The 23,079-nt window shown below is 56.8% G+C and overlaps 1 protein-coding gene across 1 annotated transcript in view; it reads right to left on the bottom strand.

Moving 5' to 3' along the window:
• Positions 1–2,386: 2,386 nt before the first annotated feature.
• CLPB (ClpB homolog, mitochondrial AAA ATPase chaperonin) overlaps positions 2,387–23,079 on the bottom strand; it is a gene marked incomplete at its 5' end in the record, with an annotated part of 48,081 nt that continues 27,388 nt past the window's right edge. Inside the window, 11 exons of the mRNA XM_026041552.1 lie at positions 2,387–2,723; positions 3,844–3,948; positions 4,919–5,038; positions 5,214–5,287; positions 6,812–6,968; positions 8,722–8,883; positions 10,368–10,412; positions 11,742–11,797; positions 13,720–13,797; positions 17,706–17,820; positions 22,871–22,968. Of these exons, the coding sequence (XP_025897337.1) occupies positions 2,481–2,723; positions 3,844–3,948; positions 4,919–5,038; positions 5,214–5,287; positions 6,812–6,968; positions 8,722–8,883; positions 10,368–10,412; positions 11,742–11,797; positions 13,720–13,797; positions 17,706–17,820; positions 22,871–22,968 (1,253 nt within the window). The remainder of the gene's footprint in view (positions 2,724–3,843; positions 3,949–4,918; positions 5,039–5,213; positions 5,288–6,811; positions 6,969–8,721; positions 8,884–10,367; positions 10,413–11,741; positions 11,798–13,719; positions 13,798–17,705; positions 17,821–22,870; positions 22,969–23,079) is intronic.

Raw genomic sequence — 23,079 nt, 5'->3', positions numbered from 1 at the left:
ACGGTGCAATGTGGCACCATGCAACGCGGCATGGTGCAATGTGGCATGTCACGGTGCATTCTGGCATGGCATGGCACAATGTGGTACAGTGCAATATGGCACAGTGCAATGTGGCACCATGTAACGTGGAACGGTGCAGTGTGGCATGGCACGGTGCAATGTAGAACGGTGCAATACGACACAGTGCAATATGGCACACTGCAACATGGAACGGTGCAATGTGGCATGGTATGGTGCAACGTGGCACGGTGCAATGTGGCACAGTGCAATACAGCACAGTTCAATGTGGCACCATGCGATGTGGCACGGTGCATTGTGGCACGGTGCATTGTGGTATGGTGCATTGTGGCATGGCATGGTGCAATGTGGCACAACGCAATGTGGCACAGCACGGCACAACCTGGCATGGTGCAACGTGACATGGTGCAATGCGGCACACTGCAATGTGGCATGGCACAGTGCAACGTGGCACGGTGCAATGTGACATGGTGCAATGCAGCACACTGCAATGTGGCACGGCACGGCACAACCTGGCATGGTGCAACGTGACATGGTGCAATGCAGCACACTGCAATGTGGCACGGCACGGCACAACCTGGCACGGTGCAACGTGACATGGTGCAATGCGGCACACTGCAATGTGGCATGGCACGGTGCAACCTGGCACGGTGCAATGCAGCACAGCGCAGTGCAGCACACGATGGTGCAGTCCAGCACGATGCAGCGCTGCACTGCCCGGCCTGGCACAGCCCCTTGCAGGGCACCGTGTGGCTGCGGGGACACCCAGAACCACATGGGGACACCGGGAGCCACTTGGGGACACCCGGAGCCACTTGGGGACACCCAGAACCACACGGGGACACCCGGAGCCACCCGCACGCTGCAGCCACGGGGAAGCTCTGCTGCGAGCTCGGGCACCGCGGCCGCCCCGCGCACGTGCACCAACCTGGCGACAGGCGACGCTGCGGGAGCCGCGGCTTTTATTGCAATAAATACACGGTGGGGGATACAGAGGCTGGGGGGTGCCGTGTCCGACGTCGCTCCCGCGCCCCCCGCGCCGTGCTGCCCCTTTCCTGCGGGCACCGTGGACCCAGCCCTGCGGATCAGTTCTGCGGCTGCAGCGCAGCTGCCATGCATTCCTGCAGTGCAGCTACCATGCGCTCCTGCAGCAACGCTGCCATGCATTCCTGCAGCGTGGCTGCAACGAGCTCCTGCAGCCCTCCTGCAGCACAGCTGCCATGCACTCCTGCAGCACAGCTGCCATGCACTCCTGCAGCACGGCTGCAATGCATTCCTGCAGCACGGCTGCAAGGCACTCTGGCAGCACAGCTGCAATGCGTTCCTGCAGCGTGGCTGCAATGCACTCCTGCAGCGTGGCTGCCATTGCAGCATGGCTGCAATGCACTCCTGCAGCGTTCCTGCAGCGTGGTTGCAACACACTCCTGCAGCACGGCTGCAATGCGCTCCTGCAGTGCGCCTGCCAGGCATTCCTGCAGCGTGGTTGCAATGTGCTTCTGCAGCGTGGCTGCAATGCGCTCCTGCAGCGTGGTTGCAATGCACTCCTGCAGCACGGCTGCAGCCACCCGCGTGCTGCACACTCTGTGGCCAAAGCGCCGCCCGGCCCTGCGTGTCCCCGCAGCACCTCTCTGTCCCCATGGCAAGCTCTGTGTCCCCGCGGCAGCTCCCTGCATCCCCACGGCAGCTCCCTGCACCCCTGTGGAAGCTCCCTGCACCCCCACAGCTGCTCCACGTCCCCATGGCAGCTCCGTGTCCTTGCACAGCAGCTCCGTGTGTCCCTGTGGCAGCTCCCTGCATCCCCATGGCAGCTCCCCGTGTCCCCACGACAGCTCCATGTCCCCACGGCAGCTCCCTGTCCCCACAGCAGCTCCATGTCCCCGCATGGCAGCTCTGTGTCCCCATGACAGCTCCATGTCCCCACGGCAGCTCTGTGTCCCTGTGGCAGCTCCCAGTGTTCCCACAGCAGCTCCCTGTCCCCACACACCAGCTCTGTGTCCCCACGTCACCTCCGTGTCCCCACGTCACCTCCGTGTCCCCACAGCAGCTCCGTGTCCCCAGGGCAGCTCCATGTCCCCAGGGCAGCTCCGTGTCCTTGCCACAGCTCCCTGCATCCCCATGGTGGTTCCGTGTCCCCACGGCAGCTCCATGTCCCCACGGCAGCTCCGTATTCCCACACCAGCTCCACATCCCCCCATGTCACCTCCGTGTCCCCAGAGCAGCTCCATGTCCCCACGGCAGCTCTGTGTCCCCACGGCAGCTCCATGTCCCCACGGCAGCTCTGTGTCCCCACGTCACCTCCGTGTCCCCACGACAGCCCTGTGTCCCCGTGGCAGCTCCCAGTGTCCCCACAGCAGCTCCACATCCCCACACCAGCTCCACGTCCCCCTCCCCAACGTCACCTCCGCGTCCCCAGGGCAGCTCCGCGCCGGCTCCCGCTCGCAGGGCCTTTTATTGCGGGGCGCCTACAGGAAGCAGGCGACGTTCTCAGGGTTGAGGGGCGCCTGGATGTCCAGCTTGCGCCCCTTGCTGCCCTGCTCCACGATCTCGAGGCGCAGCGTGGGCGCCGCGGCGGGCGCGGGCGCCGCGGCGGGCGCCTTCAGCAGCCGCTTGTCCGCCGCCTCCACGGCGATGCGCAGCGTGCAGCCCCGCGGCAGCAGGTCCTGCTCGTAGGCGGCCGCCAGCTGGTTCACCACGCGCCGCTCCACCTGCGGCACCGGGGGTTGTTCCCGTGGGAAGGGCGCCCGGGGACCCCCCCGAGGCCTGGAGACCCCCCCTCCGCGAGGGACAGCCCGGGGTCCCCGCGGTGACGCCACCAGCGCGGTGGACACCGCGACGTGGCACGAGGGTCACCGACAGACTTGGCTGCTTCTCAGCAAGGTGCCCGTGTAGGGGACATGCCACCTTCTCTTGGTGGCTTTTCACCCATGCAGGGGACGTGCCACCTTCCCTTGGTGGCTTTTCACCCATGCAGGGGACATCCCACGTTTTCCTGGTGGCTTTTTGCCTGTGCAGGGGACACGCCACGTTCTCCTGGTGGCTTTTCACCCATGCAGGGGACGTGCCACCTTCTCTTGGTGGCTTTTCACCCATGCAGGGGATGTGCCACGTTTCTTTGGTGGCTTTTTGCCTGTGCAGGGGACACGCCACGTTCTTCTGGTGGCTTTTCATCCATGTAGGGGACATCCCACATTTTCCTGGTGGCTTTTCACCCATGCAGGGGACATGCCATGTCCTCTTGGTGGCTTTCCCCCCATGCAGGGGACATGCCACGTTCTCCTAGTGGCTTTTCACCCATGCAGGGGACATCCCACTTTCTCCTGGTGGCTTTCCCCCCATGCAGGGGACATGCCACGTTCTCCTAGTGGCTTTTCACCCATGCAGGGGACATCCCACTTTCTCCTGGTGGCTTTCCCCCCATGCAGGGGACATGCCACGTTCTCCTAGTGGCTTTTCACCCATGCAGGGGACATCCCACTTTCTCCTGGTGGCTTTCCCCCCATGCAGGGGACATGCCACGTTCTCCTAGTGGCTTTTCACCCATGCAGGGGACATCCCACATTCTCTTGGTGGCCTTTCATCCATGCAGGGGACGTGCCATGTTCTCTTGGTGGCCTTTCATCCATGCAGGGGACGTGCCATGTTCTCTTGGTGGCTTTTCAGTGGCATCTTGYGGGCACAAGTGCCAAGCAGGGGTTGCCACAGGGGTGCCACAGACGGATAMYMGGAGTCCCCGTCCTGCCTCTGGGCACACGGATGGTGCCCACGGGGTCCCCTCTGCTCCTGCGTCACCCCGACACCCCCGYCTGCCCCCCGCTTGTGCCTCACCTCGTGTTTGATGGAGCGGGCGCCGTAGTGCAGGTTGTAGCCGTCGGCCAGCACGTCCATGACCTCCCTGTCCCACAGCAGGGTGATGTTGTGTCGTGCCTGGGCCTGGGGGGGACATGGGGGTGTCAGCGGTACCTTTAAACAACACATTTAGTGACCCTGGACACCCCGGGCAGGGATGTGGGGGGCTCAGGGTGGCCCTGGGTTGTCTAGGGTGGCACCTGTACCCGTTTAGGTGACAAAGTGCCCTGCTTGGATGGGGGAATGGGGTGGTGGGGACCCCATGGGGAGCTCAGGGTGGTCCTGGGGTGTCTAGGGTGGCACTTGTACCCCCTTAGGGGACAAAAAGTGCCCTGCTTGGCTGTGGGAATGGGGTCGTGGGGACCCCATGGGGAGCTCAGCGTGGCCCTGGGGTGTCTAGGATGGCACCTGAACCCACTTGGGGGACAAAGTGCCCTGCTTGGCTGTGGGAATGGGGTCGTGGGGACCCCATGGGGAGCTCAGGGTGGCCCTGGGGTGTCTAGGATGGCACCTGAACCCACTTGGGGGACAAAGTGCCCTGCTTGGCTGTGGGATTGAGGTCGTGGGGACCCCGTGGGGAGCTCAGGGTGGCCCTGGGGTGTCCAGGATGGCATGTGAACCCGCTTGGGGGACAAAGTGCCCTGCTTGGCTGTGGGAATGGGACGAGGACACTGGCTGTGTCTCAGGGACATCCTCATTCCGCTCCCCACGCAGCTGCCCCAGCCCGGTGAGCGCAGCCACGGTCCCCAGGGACCAAGTGACACGAGTGACACCAAGATCTATGACATGGGGACACGGAGYGCAGGGACCTTCACTGCCCTGCGCCCTGCAATGGGGCCGGGGAGCCRCTGGGAGCCCCCAGTCAGGAGCAAACTGGGTCCCCAGGCCCCACTCAGCACCTGGAGAGCCCACGTGCAAGGACAAATCGGGCACTTTAAGGACCCAGATGCTCCCTGGGTTTCACCCCACTCAATGCCCAAGATGATGCAAGATGATTCCAAGATGATGCCCCGGTGATGCAAGAGGTTATAGTGAGAAACGGCCCATTTTTTACCTTCTTGGCCCAAAAATTCAGCTCCTTGTTGACGAGCTGGATGAGCTCCGAGTGGCAAAAGGGCAGGAAATAGACGATCTCGTTGATCCTGCCCAGGAACTCGTCCCGTCGGAAGTGAGCCTGCAAGGAGAGCAGTGAGGGTCAGCACGAGGGGACAGAGCAGGGACATTATCCTGTCCCCAAACACAGCTTGTGTGTGTGACGAGGCCTTGAGTGTGGCAGCTAGGGCCCAGAACGACCCAGGGGGTAAAATTTAGGCCCCTGAAACGATGAAGTCGTAATAAAGCATGCTTACCTTCAAGATGGGGCGGATCACCTTCTCCTTGAACTGCTTGGAGATGGTGATCTTGTCGCTCATGTGCACGTCCTCTGCAAGGCACAAGGGCAGCGCGGTCACCGGCAGGGCGGGAGGAGCCCGTCCCGTGTCCCCACGGGAAGGAGCCTCCAGCCGGAGCCGTGGGCAGCGGATTCTGGGAGCTTCCCACCAAACATATCCCAATCCGAGAGATTTTAAGGGTTGCTGGGCCCACACGGATGGCAAGTGGGGGTCCATTCAGCACCACATCAACGCTATCATGTTGGAGACACAGGATGGCTGAGGGTGGAAGGGATCCCTAGGGATCACCCAGTGCAGCTCCCTGCTCCATCAGGGACACCCGGAGCACCGGGCACCCGCTCCATCCCGGCGCGGTGGGAAGGTCTCCAGAGCAGGAGCCTCCGCAGCCTCCCTGGGCAGCCTCAAGCAGGGCTCGGGCACCCTCCCACCAAACAAGTTCTTCCCCACGGCCACATGGAGCTGCCCGGCCTCCAACCTGCACCCACTGCCCCTTGGCCTGCCCCTGGCCACCACCCACAAGAGCTTGGCCCCTTCCTGCCTCCATCCTCCCCTCGGCTGCTTGCACACACTGACCAGGTCCCCTCTCGGCCTCCTCTTCTCCAGCCTCAACAGGCCCCGCTCGCTCGGGCTCTCCTCACACGAGAGCTGCTCCAGGCCCTTCCTCAGCCCTGTCGCTCTGCGCTGGCCCCTCTCCAGCAGCTCCACGTGCCCCTTGTCCTGGGGAGCCCAGAGCTGCCCCCAAGGCTCCAGCTTTGGCCTCCCCAGAGCTGAGCAGAGGGGCAGGATCCCCTCCGTGCCCTGCTGCCCACGGCCTCCGGATGCAGCCAGGAGCCCATTGGCCTCCTCGGCCACCGGGGCTCATTAAGCTGCTCCCTCCTCTTATCTTTCCATTTATCTGCCCATCCAGGCACTTGCAGCACCCTCGTGGCCAGGAGCTCAGGAAATGACGGGGAGCTCCACGAAACTCAATTGAGCCCCGGCTCCTCATCCCAAACGCCTTTTCCAGGCGCGTTCCCTGCCAGGCTCCGGCTGCCGCCGTCTGCGGCGGCCGCTGCAGAAATTAAAATTCAATGCTCTGCTCATTTGGGAGGAAAGCGCTTGGCATTTCCAAATGTTAGGCTTGAAAGTTCAGTGGCGGGCAGGCCGTGTCCTTTAGCCGCCTCAGAATCCGGAAAATTGCAGTTTAAAGATCGGGAATTAAGGGAGTTTTTCGCTCCTGCGTCTCCAAATAAAAGGAAGATCCGGTGGGAGGGAGGAGGTTGGGCCCCCCTGCGCCCCACAGGGCATTTCCAGGGGTGCAGGGGGGTCTCGGCTCCCACCCTGTGGGGAATGGCAAGGGGGGAACAAACCCCCTTTCCCAGGGGATCCCCCGTGGGATCTCTGGCCCCGGCACATCGGGAAGGGCAGAATGGGATGAGGAGATACATGCTGGAGCCGGGAAAGCCGCTGTGGGATGGAAATTCCTTCCCATGGCCAAGCAGAGCTCCGGGACCCCTCAATAACACCCTGCTCAGGAGCAAGGATCCACAGGGATGCATCCCACGGGAAAGCAGTACCCAGGTTTTCGGCGAGCCGCTTCTTGCTCATCTCCAGRGCCTCCTGGCGGAGCTGCAGGGCGTGCTGCGCGATCTCCTCGCTCGCCACGTTGGACGTCATGATGAAGATGGCATCCTTGCAGTCGATGGTTTTCCCTTTGCCGTCCGTGAGGCGGCCCTGGAATAAGAGCAGCCGGGAGAGGCCGCGTGAGCGGCTGGCACAGCCAGGGTGACAAAGCACGCGGTGACAGGTCCCCGTCCTGCTTCTGCCCGGGACACATGTGGCTTTGGTCACCTACCTTGTCGCTCGACCCTCTGCCCATCTCCCTGCTGTGGTTTCGGGGCTGATACCCRAGCTCTAGTGACTGCCCTGAGGGCAGGTGACGCTGCTGTCACCCGCTGTCACCTGATGCCACCAACGCTCCCCTCTGCTGGGGCTCTTGTCCCTCTGAGCCGGGGACACTCCGGGCTGTGTCCTGGTGGGACGCGGAGCAGCGGGGACACGGCACAGCCCCCGGTGGGGACTCTTTGGGGAGGTGACACGGAAAAGCCGAGCGGGTGGCGGCAGCGGTGCCAGCTCTGCCCGAGTCACCGCAGCGCTGCGGGGGCCACCGCCGCAGCTGGGGACATCTCGGGGGTGGCAGGGAGCAGCCAGGCCCACGGTGACGCTGGCCCGCGGGAAGCAAGCCAAAAGGAAGGAATCCCTTGGGAAGAGCAGCGCCGGGAGGAACACGCCGGGAAGCGGCCGGCAAGGGCAGCCCAGCTCTTCCCTGCGGAGGTTGGGAACGGGCCGGGGGGGTCCGAGCCCCTTTTCCTAGCTCCCACGGAGCCATCCCGGCACTAAGGGGGCCGGGGCAGCCCCATGCCCCGCTTTGCACCCACAGAACTGCCCCATTTGCCCAAGGAGAGGCCGACGGCGGCTCCTCCGGAGCAGGCAGGGCAGCGGCTGCGGCAGCGCCGGGACCTTCCGCGGGGACCAGCCCTCGTGATCAATAAAATAAAAGGCAGAGCCAAATAAAGGGGRAAAAAAAAAAMCCAAGCGGCTCCCCAGGCGGTTCCTTTCCTCGATACGTCTCCGGCAGCAGATCCCCCGCACAATGACACAAATCCTCGTTGGGTGCTTGAGATTAACATTTGGGTTATTGCCCTGTCAAGAGCGCGGCGCGGGAATTGATTTCACATTTAGCGGCTGCTGCGATGATCTATGCAAGGAAAAATTGTGTTATTAATCCTTCAAAGGGAAACAAAAGCCCCCAAAAGCTCACGGCCTGATGCTCGGGAGTTGGTTTCGCTCTGTGGACATGGTGGGACCTTCCCAAGAGGCAGAACTTGCCTGGAATCTCCTTGCTGGTGCCTGGATGCTGGTGCTCCAGGCATGGGAAATCCTGACTTCCCAAAGTGACTCATACAGAATCCCAGAATTCCAGAATGGTTGAGGTTGGAAGGGATCTCTAGAGATCATCTAGTCCATTCCCTGCTCCAGCAGGGACACCCAGAGCACAGGGTGGCATCCAGCTTGGTTCTAGCGACCTCCAGACCTCCAATGTGCCCAAGCAGCCGAGGGGAGGATGGAGGCAGGAAGGGGCCAAGCTCTTGTGGGTGGTGGCCAGGGGCAGGCCAAGGGGCAGTGGGTGCAGGTTGGAGGCCGGGCAGCTCCATGTGGCCGTGGGGAAGAACTTGTTTGGTGGGAGGGTGCCCGAGCCCTGGTTGAGGCTGCCCAGGGAGGCTGCGGAGGCTCCTGCTCTGGAGGTCTCCAAAACCCACCTGGATGCCMCCCTGTGTCACATACTCTGGATGTCCCTGGTTGGACTAGATGATCTCCAGAGGTCCCTTCCAACCTCAATCATCCTGTCATTCTGTGATTTTGAACGTCACCAGGCCCTCCGCTCACTCCTGCCTAAGGCTAAACCTAAGCCTAAGCCTAAGCCTACCTCGTCGAAGAGCTGCAGCATGATGGTGAGCACGTCCGGGTGCGCCTTGTCCACCTCGTCGAAGAGCACCACGGCGTTGGGGCACTGCCGCAGCTTCTTGGTGAGCTGCCCGCCCTCCTCGTGGCCCACGTAGCCYGGCGGCGAGCCGATGAACTTGGCCACCTGGGCGGGAAGCAAGGGGACACGTGGGACACCGGAGCAGSCAGCGATCCCTTTCCATCGGCAAATCCAGCTCGGACATCCGGCACACCCCAGGTATCCCAATATCCGCCTAATCAGCAGGAATTGGGCAAAACGCACATAAGGAAATAGTGAACAATTAACATTAGCCCCTGGCATGTGAAGGAGCAGCTGTTGGCGGGAGAACGGGCGCAATTCCCACCTGCTGGAATGGTGTCCGTGGCCCTATCCCAGCCTTCAACGTGGGGGTCTTTTCAAGAGAAGACTTTACGGGAATGGGAATGGGAACGGCAGAGGCTTTGGTGGGGAATTGGACTTGGGCTCCGCAATCAACCTCACTCTTTCTGGGTGCTATGAATATTTAAATACATTTGCAAAGAATAAAWTTGGAGAATATTTCTGAAAACGGAAATATTTCAGTAAAAAGCACAGGTGAGTTTTGATGCAGCCTTGGGCACTGTCGAGCTGGCCAGTTTTGCAGGTGACTCGGACTCCTTGTTCTTTCCACTGCATCGTCACCCTGGCATTATTTTTATTCATTTCTCCTCCTGCTCCGGCGTGGGATCCTTTCCTACCCACCGAGGAGCCATTTCCCACCCTGGCCCCAAGCATTTCTATATTTTCTCTTCCCGCAACCCTTTAATATTTTGGAGAAAATAACACTCTTGGTGCCTCATCCCTCTGCAACTAAATGTGGTCTGTGGTGGCCAGGCTGGACACACTGTCACAGCAAAGCCTGAGGATGGAGCTGGCCAAGGCTCTGGCTTTGAAACCTCAGCACAGACCAGGAGRGGATTTGCAGCATCTGCGTTTGGTCCATGTGAGGCTGAGGGGACGCAGGTCCAGCCAAGCCAGGCCTAGGAGGTTAGGAGGGGCTGCAGGAGCGTCTCCTTGGTCGCTCTTCCTGCTGTGCTGCATTTCAACGTGCTGCTCTTGCTGCAGTCCTTCCTGCACCCTGCTTTTGATGCCCAAAACTGCCCATGTCCTGGAGAACATGGGACACATTGGGGAAGACCCACAGCCAGGACTAGGTCCCCGTGACAGAACTAGAGGGAACAGTCACAAACTGAAGCACCAAAAGGTTAATTTTCAGGAAAATTCCTTGGCAATGACAGTGCCAGAGACCTGGAACAGCTTGCCCATGGAGGCTGGGGAGTCTCCTGCTATGGAGATCTTCCCAACCTTCTTGGATGCAGCTGATGCCACCTGCTCTAGGTGACTATTTGAATGCAGGGGGTTGGACTAGATGGTCTCCAAAGGTCCCTTCCAACGTTCAGGACTCCGTGATTCCATGATTCTAAGACAGCATCTCCACGGGGGCTGTTCACTGTGCTCGAGAGCGACCTTCRGCCCCTCCAAAGACAGTGATGGAAGGTTGGGGAGAGAAGGAATTGAGACCATTTGTTTAAATTACCAATTAAACTCGAAACCGCAATCGCTGGGGGTGCGACAGCCCGTTTACTCACCTCGTGCCTTTCCTGGAACTCGGACATGTCCAGTCTAATGAAACCCTGCGAGAGAAATACACACGTTAGGTTCTTTTCTCCAAGTTTCAGTGCATTTAGGAGTCTTCTCCAGAGACAGATGGGTGGCTTTGGGGAGGAGTACGAAGCCAACACAACCCAGGTTCATGGTTGATCACATACAGGACAAGATATATTATTAAAGGATTGAACAGGCAAACTTCCTTCATCATTTCAGAAGGTGCCCCAGGGCAGGAGGTGCTGCCGTCAGCTCCACAGTACAGAGGGAGGCAGCGACGGCGCTGCCCTGCGTTGAGCTCTTGCAAGATGCATCAGTGTTTGCTGGAGGCACCATGAGAACAGGCAGCTTAGGGAGGGTTTCAGTTCAAAACAGCTCATTTTCTCTCTAAAAACCCTAAAAAACCCCACTAAATCCTCTCTAAAGCCTCTTTAGAGCATCTGAGATGCTCAAATCCCTCAAAACTGTCCATGCRTTTGGCTGCTCTAGACTTCTGTTGATCAATTCAGTCTCTATCATGTGGAACTGAGACCAAACCAAACGTTTCCCCACTTCAACACACCACAGAAATCCTCCGTATGGGAAGTCTCCGTGGGAAAGCAGCAGCATCTTCCACATGGGATGGAAAGTTCCCTCATGGAAAGGATGGGGACCCATCCAACGGAGCCCTATGATCAAGGCGCCCAAGGGCCATCAGGACGTCTTGGGGACACCAGCCCTTGTCCTACACGTCTCCATGAGCACGAAAACGAGACCCTTATGGATCTCCTCATGAGGTAGCTCCCGCCGAGAGCTGCCTCCCCATGWAGTTTATGACCCCTCTCCACACCGCTCGTTACAGCAATGACTGTCAGGCTGATTCATTACCAGCAAGACGCCGGTTCGTGCGCGCTATTGAATTAACGCAACAACCAGGGTTTAACTGATCTTTCTATTTGATGTTTGGCCTGGCATTGACCAGGCCCAGGTGCCGGGGCTTTGGTTGAAGGTGCCCGAGATCCAGGAACTGGGATTTATTGCCTCTGGATGGCAATTACGGGAGGCTGATGAAAAGAAACCAGAACAGCCCTTTTCACAGCTTCGTTTTGATCTTCTTCCTACTTATGTCACTTTATCTTGTGTCTCCTCTGCGCTGGAAGATGCAGGAGATAGTGGGGACTCATCTAAGAAGGATTAATTAATCCATGGGGCACCTCTGTGTTTCTTCCTCTCCCCTGCGACGTGCAGAGCGGCCGCAGGTCTCCGGAATGGAAAACGGGGCTCTTCCCAAAAGCAGGAAGGTGCTTCAACATCACCCCAGGAATCCCATAGAGCTGCCCAGGGCGTTTAGGCTCAAGCCTAACGGAGGGAGGCCTTACCTTTTTGACGTCCTTGTGCAGGTACTTGGCGGTCTGCTTGGCCAGCTCTGTTTTACCTGCACAAACACAGGGAGAAGAGGCACGTCAGGCAGCGACAACAGCTGATCCTTGCAGGACAGACAGACAGATCCTTCCTGCCGTATTTTCCCTTCACAAAAAGCTGCAGGTGGATCAGCTCTGATTTCCACAAGGGTAATTCTAAGGCGACAGGAGGGTCTTGGTTTGATTTATACRGGGCAACAGGCACAAACCCCCAGGCTTATGAACGATCAATAATTCAAAACGCATTCGGAGAGCAGATCCCCATGGACAGCGGAGCAGGAACCCAGCTCTCCATGCGGGTAAAAACCCGGCCGAGGGGCAGCGTGTCCGAGCGGGACACGGTTGTCCCCACCAGGGCCACCTTGGTGCCACCCATGGACACAGAACCGGGGGTCTAGTACAGACTTTGGCTCCACAAATCATGAGAAATGGGGACAAAATGGCACTGGGGTCACACCAGAAGACGCTCCGTGAGTTAAAACTTGGTCTCCTGCTCCTTCCCAAGCTCTCATCACCGGCAGCTGCCTTTTCCATTTAATTCTCCCCTGGAAAACAAGGACTCCCACCCGTTAGGACAGACACGGCCCTGCCCTCAGTCTCCTAAATGAGAAGAAAATTGTATCTTAAAAACCAAACTAGCTAAAAATAGGCAGGTGGTTCTGCCTAGCCGGCGGAGCTGCAGCTTAAGGTGGAAATGGGCTCTGGTGGTGCAAAAAATGCATAAATCCCTCAAGTTGCTGATCTTTATAATATTGTGCTCCTGGARCATCAAACATCTGCCCCGGCCCAGAGCAGCTGCTTTTCCGTTAGGATGAATCTGGTCGATCCGATCTCCAGGTTCATTTAATTACAGCTGCTGCCTAACGAAGGCCAGGATATTTTACCGACTCATTTGTGCCTGGAGCCCTGGACTTGGGGTGGGCCCAGCTGCTGCTTTGAGATAAAACCACAAAAAGGCTGCAGGAAAACGGGAGTTCTCCCTGTGCACGAGAAAACTGCAAAATTCTGCAGCTTCTCCTGTTTTGGGGGTTTTTTTTTTGCTTTGCTACCAATTGTTACCTTCAGGAACTGCTGTATCTCAACCCGATGTGCGAAGACATGAATATATACGTGTATGCACTCATGTATATGTGCAGATATAGGAAGGGATCTTTAAGGAGCATTAAACAGCCGTGGGAATCTGCTGTTGGGTATTTTAGTGTGTGCAATACCTGCCAGCTTGCCCCGAGCCCCACACGAGGACCCACTTGATGCATTAACATGCTCGGCTGCTTTGCTCTCTTAATCCAATATTCATTTTTACGGCAGGCGAAGAAAAACGGCCAGGGGACCATAGGAGAGCTGAGGAGCTGACAATTTATATTGTCGAGGCGTCAGATGTGCCAGGGGCGCTGCAATGAAGTCGCCCAAACGCTTCTTACTTTCTCTCCAGCTTTTACAGCAACTCATTTGGAGTTAATACCTGGCCTGCTCCTGCTCCAAGGCAGGAGCCTGTGGAGCCAGGAAAGGCTGCATAAGCCCCGTCTTAACCCTTCCAGCACCAGCTCCCACATCTCCCAGTGCCTCCGCTGCGGGCAGGAAGGGCACCCAGTTTGCTCCCAATGTCCCCCTCCTGTTGCTGTAAATCTCTCTTTTTTCCTTTTTTTTTCCCCCTCTAATCAAAGCCCTTTTGTCCAGTTTCATGAGTGGRTCGATGTTGTGTTTGCTGGTGTTTGAGGAGAACTGTGATCAGTGGCAATAAAACCATCACGGAGACGGCTCGGGCCACGGGAGCAGGGCGAGCGGAGACCCTATCCGGGCAGATATTCCCGCAGGAAATGCTCCAAAACGGCACTTTTCCGCTGCAAACTCTCCCTTCCCACGTCTCCGAGGCCGTCCCCATGGCTAACGCGTGGGCTCCGTGTCCTGAGGACACCCCCCACCGCCCCAGCGTTACCTATTCCAGAGGATCCCAAGAACAGGAAGACCAGCGGGTGCTCCTCGTCGTACCAGCCGTTCTCCTTCCTCCGAATAGCTGCGGGGAGCCACGGCCCCGAAGCAACGGCAGGAGCGAAAAAAGAGCGAAAAAAGGCAAAAAGAAAGAAAAAAAAAAAAAAGAGAAAAGCAAAGCAGATAAATCAATGCCACGAAAGCCAGGCTAATTATCACTAAGCACACACTGGGTTTTACTGCTCTCTGCCCACTCCGAGGCCTCGCTGCCATTAGTGGCAGCTAACTGGATTAGGCAGCCAAGGCCCCCGAGACGCCTAACGAGGTTAGCATGGATCTGGAGAGCTGCCCGGAGCCCATCGCGGAGCAGGTTTTCCAGGATGCGCGCTCGGCGTTGCCGGGGCGACGGGGCTCCGATGCCGGCTTGGGAAGCGGGAGGCAGCGGGGCCGCCGGCGAGACGTTTCCACGCGGGCTCCCGCGTGGAAAAAAGAGGGATGTTGGAGTGGGAATGTGGAGCTGATGGGGAGGCTCTTCCGAAGAGGTGGACGTTGGGGCTGGATCTCTCCATAGGTCTGTTTTTTCCATACTAGGGAGCAATATGGAAGAGCATCCTGGCTAAGAAGCCAATGGGAAATTTCCCATTGGAAGCAGGGAGGATTTGGGGAGCCAAACACCCCGTTATGTCCCAAAGCACCAGAGGGAAAACCACATCCTTGTCTCTAGAGGTGGTTGCTCCTGCAGAGCTCCTGGTCCTTCTGACCCTGTTCAATGATTCTGGAATCCCATAATTCTGGAATCCCATAATTAATTCTGGAATTAAGTAATTCTTGAATTAAGTAATTCTTGAATTAAATAATTCTTGAATTACRTAATTCTTGAATTACATAATTCTTGAATCATATAATTCTTGAATCCCATAATTCTTGAGTTAAATAATTCTTGAACAAAAKAATTCCTGAATTAAATAATTCCTGAATTAAATAATTCTTGAATTAAATAACTCTTATCCCTCCCATCCTCACGTGTGGTCCTGTCCATGACAGGAGGTGGCACCTCCTTGTTGCCCCGATCGTGCTCCGGGTGACGCTCCACAGGGTTGATGGCACCGAGACCAGGGTTTGGGCTGGGCACGAAATGGAGCAGAATGCCAAGGAATTGGCTCCTGAGCTAATTTTAAGGGAATGGAGAGGCAAATGCCCAGGAGAATGAAAATTAAGAGGGAAAATAAGGAGTTCTGCAGTGTGAGAGCAGCTCAGGAGCTGCAGGAAGCACCAGGCTCATCCCTGTAAAGAGCAAATCTGGGAATTCAACCTGAATAAGAAAGAAAAGTCCATGAAAAAAAGGTCTGTTTGATAGAGTTGAGGAAAATAAGGAGTCCTTAGAGCAGGTATCCGAGCAGCGATGCCTTCCTGCAGGGGCAGGGCTAGGAAACTTCCCTAAAAACAGGGACAGGATCGAGATAAACACTTGAYAGACATGATAAACACTTCCATAAGGAGCTGAACGTTTTGGGTATGCGGGTGGCAAGAGATGGGATGGGAGGACCTCAAGACAGACCCATCAATGTGGTGAGGAGCAGCAAGGGGAGCAGGAAACCTCRCGCAAGCCCCAAATCTGCCCTACGGAGCGGGAAATATCCATGTGCTGAGGACAACGGGAGGGTGCCCGGGCTSCAATTCCACATGGGGAATCATGGAATGCTTAAGGTTGSAAGGGACCTTTGGAGAGCACCCAGGGCAACCCCCTGCACACGCAGGGACACCCGGAGCAGGTGGCACCAGRTGCGTCCMGGATGGTTGAGGTTGGAAGGGACCTCTGGGATCGTCCTCGACTTTGGAGGACTTTGGAGCCCCTTTGGATGGTCTCTCTTTGGAGACCATCCCGTCCAACCCCCTGCACACGCAGAGACACCCGGAGCAGGTGGCACCAGCTCCATCCAAGCGGGTTTTAAGGATCTCCGGAGCAGGAGCCTCCGCAGCCTCCCTGGGCAGGTTGTTCCAGGGCTCGGCCACTGCCACCACCAGGGATTTCTCCTGAAGTTCCCGGGGAACTTTTGGGGCTCCCGTTTGTGGCCGGTTCCTCCAGTTCCATCAGTGGCCACCAGTGCAAAGAGGCCGCCCCGTCCTCCTCGCTCCTCCCTTGAGGTGTCCATGGACACTGCCCAGGTGCCCCCTCAGCCTCCTCTTCCTCAGGCCGAGCAGCCCCAGCTCTCCCAGTGTCTCCTCACAGGCCGGATGTTCCCTGCTCATCCTGGGATCCATCGGATGCTCCGCGTTTCCGGACCGCTTTTCCAGCTCCTGGAAGCTCTGGGCACTGCTCTGGGTCACACAACTGCCCCAGATGTCCATTAAGGAACATTGATCCGACATCCGTGCCGAACAGCCGATGATGACGCCGGTGCCTTCGTCTTCTCCGGAGACAGAGCCCTGCCTTTATTTGGGACATCAGTAACGCGGAGCGGGAGCGCCGCGGCTCCGGGAGGCCCTTGGGCCGCCGATTGAACGGATAAATTCACTGGATTGCTTCGCACAAATCAATAGCCCGGCCGCTCTCGGGCCGAGCCGCGGCCGAAATTGGTTTCCGCCAATTTGGGGGTGTAATTAAGGGCCGTTTGTCACCTCCATTCATGGGGGTGACCCGTGAGCGGCGCCGGGTCCAGATCCGCCCTGGAATTGCTCTCCTCCGCGCGCCAAGGGCTCGGGTTTGGGTGGCACCCTGTGCCCCGGGTTCTGCGTGTCCCTGTTGGAGCAGGGCGTTGGGTTGGATGATCCCGAGGGATTCCTGCCAACCTCAACCATGCTGGGGTTTCACCAGTTGTGGAGTCTCCCGTGGGATCCACCACCGTTGCAAGGAGCTCGTGGAGCTTCTGTGGGATCCCAGGAATATGGACAAATTCCCAGGGATATGGAAAAATTCCCAGGAATACGGACAAATTCCCAAGGATATGGAAAAATTCCCAGGGATATGGACAAATTCCCAGGAATACGGACAGATTCCCAGGGATATGGACAAATTCCCAGGCATAAGGACAGATTCCCAGGAAAATGGACAGATTTCCAGGAATACAGATGAATTCCCAGGAATATGGAGAGATTCCCAGGAATACGGACAGATTCCTAGGGACATGGAAAAATTCCCAGGAATACGGACAAATTCCCAGGGATACAGATAAATTCCCAGGAATATGGACAAATTCCCAGGAATACAGACAAATTCCCAGGAATACGGACAGATTCCCAGGAATACGGACAGATTCCGAGGAATACGGACAAATTCCTAGGGATATGGACAGATTCCCAGAAATACGGACAAATTCCCAGGAATATGGACAGATTCTCAGGGATATGGACCAATTCCCAGGAATAAGGACAGATTCTCAGGGATATGGACAAATTCCCAGGAATAAGGACAGATTCCCAGGGATACGGACAGATTCCCAGGAATACGGATGAATTCCCCAAGCACACGGCGTGCGAGGCCTCCCTCCGAGTGCCCTGCTCGGCTCCTAGGGAATCAGGAACGACCAGGACCTCTATGGAGGCTCCAGGCTTGCTCTCGAGCCCAAAGGCRCCTCGGTCAATTCGGAGCCGCAGGGAGCCGCCGTTCCCAGCGGGACTGGCTGCATGGAATCATTAAGGTGGGCGTGGATCCCTAGGGATCATCCCCAAAAAACCCTCTTGCAGATAAGAGAGGAGTGCCGGAGCAGCCACCCGCCTCAATGGTGCTCCTGGCATTGGGAAGCGTGCCATTCCCAGGCATCTGGGATCCCATGGCATTCCCAGCCGTCCGGGAACCTGTGGCATTCTCAGCCATCCAGGATCCAGTGGCATTCCCATGCATACGGGATCCTGTGGCATTCCCATCCATCTGGGATGCCGTGGCATTCAGAGTCGTCCGGGATCCTGTGGCATTCCCAGCCACCCGGGATCCTGTGGCATTCCCAGCCACCCGGGATCCCGCGGCATTCCCAGGCATCCGGGAGCACATCCTACCTGCGCCCACGGTGGCGATGGCGCTCTCCTGCCCGATGATGTGCTCCTTGAGGCGCTGCTCCAGCGGGAAGCGCCGCCGCTCTTCCACCTCCCTCCGGCGCTGCTCCTCCTGGAACTGCGGGAACAAGAAGACATCAGGATCGAGAGCCCTTTCCAGGAGCAACTCGTCCGATTTTGCCTCCTGGAAAGCCCTCTSCGAGCATCAACGAGGGGGAAACATCTCCCAGGCTTCCCAATGAGACACAAGCTTCCCGGGAGCTTATCTTGGGAAGAGCGGGACTCTCCCGCCCGTATTTGTTCCGCCACCTTCCAAAGATCCGCTCCGAGATTCCAACGCACATGGATGGGTGAAGGGAAGAGATGATGTCATCGGTGGCACGTGTGACAGGAGGTGCCATCGCTCCGGATGCTTCCGATGGAGTGGGAATGTCCAATGGAGCAGGAACGTTCGATGGGGCGAGAATGGAGCAGGAATGTCTGATGGAGCAGGAACRTCCAATGGAGCAGGAATGTCTGATGGAGCAGGAACATCTGATGGGGCAGGAAGGTCTGATGGAGCAGGAATGTCCAACGGAGCAGGAATGTCCGATGGAGCGGGAATGTCTGATGGAGCGGGAATGTCTGATGGAGCAGGAATGTCTGATGGTGCGGGAATGTCTGATGGAGCAGGGATGTCTGATAGGGCGGGAATGGAGCAGGAATGTCTGATGGAGCAGGAACGTCCAATGGGGTAGGAATGGAGCAGGAATGTCTGATAGAGCAGGAATGTCCAATGGAGCAAGAATGCCGGATGGAGCAGGGATGTCCGATGGAACAGGAATGTCCAATGGAGCAAGAAAGTCTCATGGAGCAGGAACATCCGATGGGGCGGGAATGTCCCCACGGATGCCAGCAGAGTGGCACGTGCAGGACAGAGCCCACCATGTCCTGGCTTCAGATGTGTCCCCAACGCTCCGAGCGCAGCTCTTCCCCTGTATCCGTGTCTTTCCATGGATCTTGCCCCATCCGCTCTTCCTCCTTCCTCTCCCGTCCCTCCTTGCAGGGTGCAGAGCACAACTGTCACCGTCACAACGCGGGGCCGTGCACGACGGGGGGCTTCTMCGCTGCAAAGCCCCCCCTCTCCCTGCTTCTCCCGGTTTTCCCTTGGAAAACCGGYGCTCCGGGCGGGAAGCAAACCCAGTATAAGGCTGCACTGGCTGCAGTGCTTTTTCCCAGGCACTTTCTGCCTGGGCTCATTCCAGGGAAACCTGCCATGAAAAAGGGGCATCTTCTCCATAGGGACGTGGCCTCCTCGCCGCTTGGAGCGACCTGGACGTGGAGCAGCTGCCTCAGGCCGCACGGGTGACACAGGACGTGGTAAAAGAGGAAAAATCACGGAGAAAAACGGGCTTTAGACCAGGCAGGGTACTAAAACTGACCAAATAAAATATACCAATAATCTTGGAGTCTGCTCTGTATTGATCAACCAGGAGCTATGGCTTCCTAGCGGAGAATCTCTGTCTTTTCAAAGTGCTGTTTGAAAAGGGAGGGTTTTTTGGGCTGAGGTTTGGGTTTTCGCCCTGCCGTTTGGGATTTCCAGCACAAGAGCAGCGGCAGCCTCCGGCCACGGAGCTCATCCGGAGCAGGGATGATGATTTAGGAGAGGATGGGGATGATGTTCCCGTCCAAACCGGGCTCAGTGCTCGGCTCAGGGCTCTGCTCTCCTCCCAGCTGCCTGTGGGAGCCCAAGAGGGATCCCTAGGGATCATCCAGTCCAGCAGGGACACCCAGAGCACGGGGCACCCGCTCCATCCCGGSGCGSTGGGAAGGTCTCCAGAGCAGGAGCCTCCGCAGCCTCCCTGGGCAGCCTCAACCAGGGCTCGGGCACCCTCCCACCAAACAAGTTCTTCCCCACGGCCACATGGAGCTGCCCGGCCTCCAACCTGCACCCACTGCCCCTTGGCCTGCCCCTGGCCACCACCCACAAGAGCTTGGCCCCTTCCTGCCTCCATCCTCCCCTCGGCTGCTTGCACACACTGACCAGGTCCCCTCTCGGCCTCCTCTTCTCCAGCCTCAACAGGCCCTGCTCGCTCGGGCTCTCCTCATACTAGAGATGCTCCAGGCTCTTCCTCATCTTCATCACTCCATGGACTCTGCTCCATGATGCAGATAGTCCATGAATGTGTCCAGACAGCTGTTCCAACASCCCTGGTCACAACCAGATCAGAGGAACCCCCTTCACTTGATCCTGAGCTTCCAGAGACCTCCTGGACAGCTACGGATGTCGCTTCTCCCACCTCTTCCCAACTATCTCGTCAAGAGCCACCAGGATCAACAACTGGAGCAGCGAATCGGGTTCAGGGTCTGCATTTGTTGGTAAGGAAACCAACACCAGAGAAGGCACCAGCCCCTTCCYGCCCTGCGGTGCAAACGAGACCAGCGGGGACCGCTGCGCTCTTACCCACCAAAAACGCCTCTTTCATAAACTTCTTTGGGGCAAAACTGGCCTTTAAGTGAGTTAGGCTGGCGATAGGTGCGGTTAGTCGCGGTATTTCCAGGGCAACGCGCATGGGGATGAGRTGCAAAAAAGCTCATCCAGGTTTCAAAGGAGACCAGGATGGTCAGTTTATGTTCAGCTGCAAAACGTGACAGGGACATAAAGCTAGTTATAGAAATATGGGTCTCTGGGGACTTTGGGAATGGTTCTTTCTCGGGAAGGGCCAACATTGACTTTGAGGGGTTAAGGAAAGCAGTAAATTGGCCCCAGCGCAAGGCGGTTCCATGCCTGGATCTGCTCTCCATGGAGTGGACATCTGTGTCCATAGGGTTGTGAGTGCAGCTGGGTGAAGAGTTGCTTCTCCAACAACCAAAGGACACTTCTGGTATCACAGGTGCTTCAGCTGGATGCTCTGGATGGGAAAGGGCAGCGGAGACCTGAATCAGAGCTGCCCGGGACTCAATCCGTTCCCATCGCTCCGAATGGAGGGCACCCGTTGGAGAGGCTGGAATGACGATGCCAACTTAGTGGCCAACATGGTCCGGAGTCCCAGGCGCGATGCCCAAGGGCAAGAASACCAGGGAGGTTGTGGAGTCTCCTTCTTTGGAGGTCTTCAAAACCCACCTGGATGCCACCCTRTGCCACATGCTGTAGGTGTCCCTGCTGGAGCAGGAAGGTTGGACTAGATGATCTGTAGAGGTCCCTTCCAACCTTGAATATTCTGTGATTCTGTGAACACTTTTGTGAAGCTTGGAAACTCACCCCAAATCTATCCTTCAGTTCCTGGCTGGTCTTCTTGCAGGCTTTCCAGAAGGAGAAAGGATCCCAAGGGCAAAGGAAGGACGAAGTGACCTCACACCTCCGTCCTGGGGCTGTTTTAATTCCAAAGGCTCCGCTCCCAAGGGCTGCTACTCCCTTTTAGCCCTACATACGTGACAGTTTATTTGCTTTCACCAGATTGTTTAGCAACACGAACTAGCTCAAGAGTCCTAAACGCCAAGCCAGGGCCGTCTAGCACCGGGAGAACTAGTTTTCCTTCTTGAAAAGAGCAAACGAAATCGAAATAAATTAAAAATACATATGAAAACTCCCTGTTATTCTGTCACAAGGATATGTAAATAAAATCTATGCGACGTGCCCATCCCGCAATAGCTCTGCCAATTCATTCTCTGGCAGTGATTAAAATGAGCAATAAATTCTCAAAGACTCTCGGTGGAATGCGGAGACCGGGGCGGATGCAACCCCTCCAGCACCAAATCCCCCCCAGCTAAATATTCATCACAAGCTGCCTCCACTGTCCTAGGTTTTATATACAAGTACAATCATCTTCCTCGGCAACGTCTTTGCAGATATATTTCCTTCCTCTGCTCCATCTATTAGTTAAGCCTAAAAGCGAAGGCGGCTTTTGGAGCTGTTGGGGGCAGCTTCTCCTGCACTCCCGAGACCACTTGAGCAGCAGGTTGATTTTTCCCCTCTTCCTTGAAGATTTCGAGGGCTTTCTTCTCAACTTCCCTTCCTGAAAACTTCCTCGAGCACATTGTGTTTGACCAAGCACGAGAGGAAAGGTCATTGCTTTCCATGCCTGGGTTTTGCACTTGGGACATCCCGTTTTCAATTCCAGATCCAGSAGGGATTCTCCTGGTGGGACGGTGGTTTTGGCTCCCAGCAGACATAATTCTGGGTGATATCTATAAAATAAACTACCAATATGCTAAATATGCTATTAAACAACTGCTTTCATCTCCCAAGCATAGGCAAGTTCCTAACTATAGGTTCAAATGTGCAGGTCCAGAGCAAAATGTGCACACCAGAACTGGAGACACGCAAGGGCTGAAGCCACAACCAAAACCCTGAGCAATTTGGTGGCTACGATGGGGATTTGAGGCTGAATTCCCTGCCTGACTCGAGCTTCCTGCAGAGATGGTGCTCAAGAGTCATCCTGCCTCTCCTAATGACTGATAATTAATTGCTCTTACTTAAACAGGGCCTCAAACCCAGGGATTTTAAGTATTTCACAGCAGGCTGTGGAGGCCTCGTGTCTAACGACTTGCAGTTGTGCTGAAATGAGTTCAAAAGCAGATGAAAAGGTGGCCAAGTTCCCCCAATGCTGCTCACAGGTAAACAGATTAATTCCTGAGGCTCTTCTTGGAACCACTGCTCAATATCCCAGTCTTTTCCTTCTTAGAAATACCCGTTGAAGGGACACAACGAGCTCTTTTCCAGGAGAAATGGAGGCTGAGAGGGTCGAGATGAACATTTTATGAGCGGAGAGCAGAAATCGGTGGCCTTTTCTCTTAGGCAGGGGTTCATGGATACATGGCTACCAGGCCTGCCACYGGATTCGTTGCAGAAGGATCTGCTTCTATTTTCCAGGAATTCCAGAAAATAAAGTCCTGATTTCCCTGCATTTTGGCCTAGAGCTTGCAAAATAGAATTATTTATCCTGTGCATCTCACTAGCAAGGAAGAAATATTAATATGGAAGAGGAGGACACGTAATGCTGAAAGCAGCTAAAGGGACTTCACAAGTTGAGCTTCTTGCTACGCCCTGGGCCATTCCCTCGTCAATACACGGGAATTGTTGAGCATTCCATGCTTAAAAAGCCTGGGATGTTGGAAGCAGGGAAGGTGTTGCCCGTGGGGAGGGAATTGCACCGAGACGCTCCCGGATCGGGGAGCATGGGGCTCACCTTCGTCTCGGAGGCTTTCAGGAGCTTCATGACCTCCCCTTCGCGGGCGTAATCCAGCGGCGTGTGGCCCATGTCGTTCTTCTGCAGGGGGTTGGCACCTGAGGGGGCAAACAAATCCCCATGGGATCAGAACAAGCAGGAGGCACCGCTCCCATCCCGCCGCATTGGCCTCTCCCGATCCCCGTTCCCAATCCCGGGGTGCCTTTGGG

Source organism: Nothoprocta perdicaria, unplaced genomic scaffold, assembly GCF_003342845.1.
Source record: "Nothoprocta perdicaria isolate Ctin4 unplaced genomic scaffold, notPer1 scaffold_288, whole genome shotgun sequence".
In the NCBI taxonomy this organism is placed as follows: Eukaryota; Metazoa; Chordata; class Aves; order Tinamiformes; family Tinamidae; genus Nothoprocta; species Nothoprocta perdicaria.
This window is presented reverse-complemented; position numbering and strand designations above follow the sequence as displayed.